This window comes from Aplysia californica, unplaced genomic scaffold, assembly GCF_000002075.1.
Source record: "Aplysia californica isolate F4 #8 unplaced genomic scaffold, AplCal3.0 scaffold00038, whole genome shotgun sequence".
Taxonomy (NCBI): Eukaryota; Metazoa; Mollusca; class Gastropoda; order Aplysiida; family Aplysiidae; genus Aplysia; species Aplysia californica.
Window position 1 is genome coordinate 2,050,317 of NW_004797308.1, and position 7,415 is coordinate 2,057,731.

General features: G+C 43.1%; 1 protein-coding gene across 1 annotated transcript in view; it reads left to right on the plus strand.

Moving 5' to 3' along the window:
* Positions 1-7,415, plus strand: part of LOC101862328 (ral GTPase-activating protein subunit alpha-1) — a gene marked incomplete in the record, with an annotated part of 37,508 nt that overhangs the window by 16,681 nt on the left and 13,412 nt on the right. Inside the window, 6 exon segments of the mRNA XM_013091492.2 lie at positions 358-431; positions 994-1,105; positions 2,547-2,669; positions 3,729-3,843; positions 4,265-4,465; positions 5,933-6,100. Of these exon segments, the coding sequence (XP_012946946.1) occupies positions 358-431; positions 994-1,105; positions 2,547-2,669; positions 3,729-3,843; positions 4,265-4,465; positions 5,933-6,100 (793 nt within the window).

The following is a 7,415-nucleotide window of genomic DNA, read 5'->3' on the forward strand; positions in this document are numbered from 1 at the left end:
ATGTTATATGTGAAGAGAGGAATGTTGATGTGTTGCACAGGGTGTCTGTGGATCCAGGGACAGACTTGGGGGGAGGGGGGGTGGTAATTGTTTTGAAGGGGTGGATGAAGTGTTTCTGTGAGTTTAGGAAAGGCTGGGTGGAGGTAAGGGTTATGTATAGGTTGGGCGGGGGAGGGGTCAGATAGTTGTTTGAATGGATAGAGGGCGCTCCACATACATGTAGGTCTTGTGTCACATGAAGGTAATGGTGCATGAGGTGAAGGTTGATAGGAGTCCACTTGTAAAAGACGTTGACAGAAAAGTGTACAGGACAGACTTTGTGCTCGGGTCTGACATTTTGTCGTTGTCTCCTGCCAGGTGGAGCTATGTAAGCGAGTGATGAACATCTACCGACATGTGGTCATGAACGTGGAGATGAACCAGCTCACTTGGTAAGTTCGGGCCAGATGGGGTCGCGTACGAACATTTCCTAAAATATTCATTTTTCAAATTAAATTAGAACCAGCCCTTAAGTAAACTAGGTGCAGTGTGTTGTCAGGACTAAGTTCTCTTTTTGCTGCTATTTGTCCTTCCTAAGAAAGCTAACCTGAGTTGGCAGGTGATTGGCGGGTGCTCTGGTGTGTTTTGCTCCTTCTTTCCTATCTAATATCTATTGTCTTTATTTCTCTTCTATCTTTTTTGTTGTGTTTGTTACTATCTTGTAACGCCTTTTATCTTCTGCACTTATATGACCTAGTTATGTTACAAGTGCTGTGAAACACTTACAAAAACGTGGTATACTAGAACAGTATATCGACTGCTTAGTCCTTCTTCTTCAATTTTTAGTATTGTTGTTGTTGTTATTATTATTATTATTATTATTATGAGAACCTTTCATTGAAGGCTTACAAGGCTCCACTCTTATCACTTTACTTGGTTGAACTTTTTGATTAGATGCCAAGAAGAGTTGTGGGAAAGTTGTTGACAGGAAATCTCTGGACTTTGTTCCCTCAGGGAGCTCATGTTGAAAGTGCTGCTGAAAATCACGTCTGGCGTCCTGAAAAAAAATCCTCCGGAAGAGAGATACCGCACCCTGGGAGGTCGTCTGGCACAGCCCATTCTGCAGGTCGGTTACGTTTGTGTTGTTGCTTGTGCTCATTTGTACTTGTGTGATTATTATGTGGCAAATGAAGAATACCTTGTTGTTTTATATGGCACACTTTTAGTAAAACTGTATGTGTCATGACGTGGTGGAATCAGGGGCTCGTCAGTTTTTGGGCATGTGGAGTTATTGCTATCATCTAAAAGCTTATTCATTTGACTTGCTTTCAATGAATAAAATCCTCCATCGATCTTGAATAGAAGTTTAGATATTTGTGATTGAAGGAGGTGGGCTTGCCTGATTTCAGTGGTAAAATTAATGAGAAAATGGCCGCCAAAGTTTGGTAACTTCAATAGCTTGAGAGTCCTTGAAAACTGAAAAATGAGATATTCCGTGCCTTTAATCAAAGTTTTTCAGTCCAATACACATGGACATTTTTTAATTAAATGGACTTAAAAGGTGTTGTGTGGGAAAAAAAAATTTCGATAAAAAATTACTAAACTGGTGGAAAAAATGTCGCTTCGTTTTTATTATTTTGACGAGCGCCTGATTTCACCACGATGCCTCACATATTGACTGCTTGGTTTAAGACTCTGGGGTACGCCATTTTGAAAAGTGACGTTGAACAGAGTCTTACACTGAGCAGTGGATATACTGTCTCTAGGGACCTGATATGCCTGAAGTGTTTGTTCCCAGAGACCCTAGGTATTTTTGTTAGTTTAAAGTACAGAGTTGTCCACTTAACCAAACATGGTTAGTCTGAAAACAGCAGTAAACCAAAAGAAAATGAACTCCTTAATTATTTTTTTTTTGGGGGGGGGGGAAGGAGGGAGGAGGTTCTTCACTATTTGAGGAATCTCTAACTTTAAGCCAAAAATATGATGGCTGAACCGAAGAAAATTGGGCAGTCCTGCAGATGTTGGTTTCCACGGACTTCACTCTACTTGTCTGTCTGTCTGTGTGAGTTGTCTGTGACTGTGCCAGTGAATGAAGCCAGAAGTGTATTATGTTATGTAGATAAATACACTTCGTCATCTGGCACAAAAAGTAAACTGACTTTGCCACGGTGCCGCTTTCAGTCCAGCTGTGCATCGGCCGAGGGGTCAGACATTTCCTGTTTCTCTCTTTTTACTCTGTGTTACCCCTACATAATATGTTTATTGAATGTGGGTAGTTGGCGGGTGCTGTAGTGTAGTTTGCTCCTTCTTTCTTATCCAACAAACATCTGTTGTCCTTTTCTCTCCTCCTCCTTTTCTTTGTGTTTAAGTAACAGCTCTACTATTTGGCATATATATGTCCTATATGTGCTGCAAGTCCTGTAGAATTCTTATTGTCTTTTTTCTATGTACAAACATATATATTTTCTCGTATATCTTACTCTCCAGTAACACCTGGAATCTTTGGCACTTATATGACCTTATTGTATTGCAAGTGCCGTAAAACGCTTATTAAAACCAACCCCCAGACGCTGATCGTGACGTGGACGAAGGCCAACCTGAACGTGCTGGTGACGGCCTCGCTGTGGGACGAGTTCCTGGCCGTCCTCTCCTCCCTCACCTCCTGGAAGGAGTTGATCCACGAGTGGTCGGTACGGAATTATGATAAAAATATTAATAATAATAGTAATAAATAGCTTTGTATAGCGCATAACCCTGCTCAACAGCAAGCTCTATGGGCTTCACAATCTATACTATTACCCCAGCAGACCGGAGAGCATTCGGAAACAACCTCAACTTCCTGGGAAGCATACAGTGCAAGCAGCTGATTGAGCGCTCAAACACTAACAAATTGACAAGGTCTTTCGCTCTCTATAGCTGGGTACCCCTTCCCACCTGGGTGAAGTGAGGAAAATTCGTGTAAAGTGCATTTCCCCAAGGACACAACGTCGGGCCCCTGACAGGATTCGAACCCATGACCATACGGTTGCGATTCTAAGAGCCTAACCACTAGGTCACCGACGCCAAACGTGCTCATGGGTTTTTTTCTACGCTGTGTCCAAGTTTTGATGGTCTATAAATTCTTCTCTGTGTGAAATGTGCAAGAGTTAAGTTTTACACCCCTACACCCCCTCACTTTTGACAACTTTCGTTCCATTCTCTCCTCCCTCACTTCCTGGAAGGAGTTGATTCACGAGTGGTCGGTATGTGCTCACAGGTTTTTTTTCTACACTGTGTCCAAAGTTTGATGGTCTATTCTTCACCATTCATGTAAAATTGGTAAGAGTAAAGTTTAACACCCCCCAACCCCTTGCTGTTTGACGAATGCCTTTCATTTCTTACCTCCCTTACTTCTCGGAATGAGTTGATGCATGAGTTGTCGGTACATATACGCACTGGTTTTTGTACACGCTTTGTGGGGTTCTTTCCAAGACGTCATGTGTCCAAGACGTCATGTGTCCAAGACGTCATGTGTCCAAGACGTCATGTGTCCAAGACGTCATGTGTCCAAGATGTCATGTGTCCAAGACGTCATGTGTCCAAGACGTCATGTGTCCAAGATGTCATGTGTCCAAGACGTCATGTGGGTAAAAGTAAAGTTTAACAGATGTTATCATGATAGGGGCATTACACCCACACATGTGCCAGTTTGACTTCTGTTTTAGCCCTTCATCTATGTTCTACTTGTGCTGCTGTGTGACATTTCCCAGAAAACTATGGAGACGCTGACCCGTGTGTTGGCCAGACAGGTGTACGGCCTTGACCTGAATGACCTCCCCCTGGAGAGACTGAGCGAACAGAAGGAGAAGAGGAGGAGAGGAAGAGGTAACGGGAGTCCTTGCTTAAATTTTCTCTGTGGCAAAATAGTACCGCTCACTGTACTTCAAATAAGGTGAAACCCATTTTTCATCTTCTAGTATGATTATTTGTAAAAAATCATAATAAAAAAAAAAAGAACAGTTAAGGTTTTAGGAAAAATTTCCAACTTTAACTGTTCTTTTTCTTGTTTAAAAAATAATTTGAGTGGCTCATGTGATGCACTCAGGAGACCTGACTTTCTCATCTAAACAGTTGTGAATGTGGATAAAACTTTGTATGGAGATTTTTAAAGGGAAGCTGCACTCCTTTGTGTTTATGTCTGTTCTTTGTCTTGAGTCGAGTTGGGGAAAAAAATAATTTCGTGAAACTGTGGAAATCAATTCTTGGGGGAATGAGTAAACAAATGTCATTCTTTCTGCGTGTGCAGAATCGACCAAAGGCAAGCCCTCCTCCTCCACCACCACCTCCACCTCGGCCAAAGCCGTCCCTCGCTTGGACAAGAGTTTTTCCCGTGGCCTGAGCGGCAGCGACGGACATCCCATCAACCCGCTGCGCAGCTCCACCAACAGCGCCCCCTCCCCCGAGACCTCGGCCTCCTTCGACCGGGGGACCAAGTACAAGAGTGATGGTCAGTGCCCGGTCAACCTGGTCAAACTAAGCCGGACGTTGAAGGGGTTTGGGTACCTGGTCAACCTGGTCAAACTAAGCCGGACGTTGAAGGGGTTTGGGTACCTGGTCAACCTGGTCAAACTAAGCCGGACGTTGAAGGGGTTTGGGTACCCGGTCAACCTGGTCAAACTAAGCCGGACGTTGAAGGGGTTTGGGTACCTGGTCAAACTAAGCCGGACGTTGAAGGGGTTTGGGTACCTGGTCAAACTAAGCCGGACGTTGAAGGGGTTTGGGTTCCTGGTCAACCTGGTCAAACTAAGCCAGACGTTGAAGGGGTTTGGGTACCCGGTCAACCTGGTCAAACTAAGCCGGACGTTGAAGGGGTTTGGGTTCCTGGTCAACCTGGTCAAACTAAGCCAGACGTTGAAGGGGTTTGGGTTCCGCATTTAAAAAATCTCAAGACGACGGTCTAAAATGGAGATATAATTTTTGTCCGAAACTGTTGTTGAATCATTTAATTAACTGGAAATATTGAAGGTTTAAGAAATAAAGCAGTAGTTTTGACGTAATACTACTTTTACTTTGGTGACTTACAATAGGCCTTTTCACTTCGCTTGGTACCATAAAAGATTGTAGATCCAAGGATGTCTGAGAACTCTACGAGACAGTATCGTACTAATTAAGTCAAATAGATTGTAGATCCAAGGATGTCTGAGAACTCTACGAGACAGTATCATACTAGTTAAGTCAAATAGATTGTAGATCCAAGGATGTCTGAGAACTCTACGAGACGGTATCATACTAGTTAAGTCAAATAGATTGTAGATCCAAGGATGTCTGAGAGCTCTACGAGACAGTATCGTACTAATTAAGTCAAATAGATTGTAGATCCAAGGATGTCTGAAAACTCTAAGAGACAGTATCGTACTAATTAAGTCAAATAGATTGTAGATCCAAGGATGTCTGAGAACTCTACGAGACAGTATCGTACTAATTAAGTCAAATAGATTGTAGATCCAAGGATGTCTGAGAACTCTACGAGACAGTATCGTACTAATTAAGTCAAATAGATTATACATGTCTAGATTTAGTCCTCATAGTTTTGTGTAACAGTAATTCATTTTTGGTATTATTTTCTGTCTGTCATATTCAGTGGGCGGAAATGTTTTTCAAAACTGAAAAACAGTGAGATATTTTAAAAGTTTGTAGAAAAATTTATAAGATGTCTGGTTGTTTTCCCGTTTTTGTCTTGATGAGAGTGTTGATATTAAGTGGAAATTGTCCAAGATGGCCGCTCAATTTTCGTGGAGAAAAATTGTCCTCTTAGACAGGAGGGCGTCTTGGTCAGGGTAAAAATACTTGGGAGGGGGGATGGGAAGTGGCTGTTTGTACAGGTGATTGTCTTATACAGGTGGCAGTTAGAGCAGGCTAGAACAGGTTCGACCGTATTTGAACAAGGTCCATTTTTTTTTTGGTGATACTTTAGGTGCAGGTGGAAAAGTGCGCCCGGATTTGTCCAAACAAAAGTCGTTGAGCGGGGAGCCAAGCCCGTCCCACTCGCGGTGCCCGTCCACGTCCACCGAGTGTCTGGTGCGCTCCAGCAGTGAGGGGAACATCGCCGCAGACCCACACGAGCTGCTGGAGAAACTGAGAGGTTTGTCGGAGACTTGTGATGTTTCTGGGAGACTCGCGATGTCTGTGGGAGACTTGTTATGTTTCTGGGAGACTCGCAATGTCTGACCCGACTTCCTGTTTGCTGATCTGGAAATGCGGGCAGAGCGGAACATGATAGTAGAATGTCGTCCTCATGACAAGAACGGCTGACCCAGAAAGAGTTACTTGTTCACGAGAAGCAAAAAAAAACCTTGTTGGATTCACTCTGCAGCAACCTGGCAGTCGACAGGTCGGCCAACTTTAGTTCTCACGTTGTTGGAGCATTTCTAGTCAAAATTCAGACCTGTCTTTGACCAGGCATATAAGTTTTGGTTTGAATCTTCTATGGGTTAGCCAGTCTTGTGGTAAGGGCGACAGTAAAAACTTTTGTTGCTCCTGGGATTTTTTTTTTTATAAAGAAAGAAAGGCAGAGGGGCAAAAAGTTGTGACAGTTTGAGACTTTTTGAGACTTTGCCAAGAACAAATGAAGGGGACCAGTTTGTTCAATCAGTTTCTTCTTTCCCCTACTATCAAGTGTAGTAATCTTGTTATTACAGCAGTGTTGCTGGCAACTGAGTCGGCCATGGAGCGGTTGTCACTGAAAGAGAAAGTTTTGAGTCAGCAGTTATCAGAGATATCGCTTTTATACTGTTCATGACTTTAGATTTGATTTGATCTCCTTTATCTCTTGTGATGCTTTTTGGTCGGCATTAATGTGAAAATGTACAAGTTGTGGTTTGTTTTGATTCCTTTACTGGAAGCAGCATTTCACAACCTCAGTGCTTTCTTGTTGTATCACCTTTTTTTTAACTGTGAAAATGTGACTTCTTCTTAAGCTCACTTTTTGTTATGATGAACTGTTTTCACTGTTATTAAAAATGGAGATAGGACAAGAAAGCACCGAGGTCGCGATTTCTGGATTGCTCGTAGGGCCAACAACTAACTGCATGGTTAGTGAATCCGGTCCCTAGCTCTAGCTAGATCTGTACAGTGTTGTGTGGTTCTAGAGGTTCAGCTCATGATATTCCTGCTACATGTACGTGTACAGTGTCTGTGATGTTTTTTGTGTTTGTGGTAGAGGGAAGCTAATCTCCTAGTTGTGTATTGGCTACCGACTTGTCATGTATCATTAACATTGGAGCAAACAGCCCAAGAAGAGATCTGTGGTGTACGTCTCATGTCTGAGGGAGGGCAGCGTCGGGGAATTGAGAGCTCTGGTCTTGAGTCTGCTCATGATGGTTCGACAACAGGTCCCAATATGTGCCAGAGCTGGCAGGGAACAGAAGTAAATGCCAAGAAAAGGAGGCTGGGGGGGG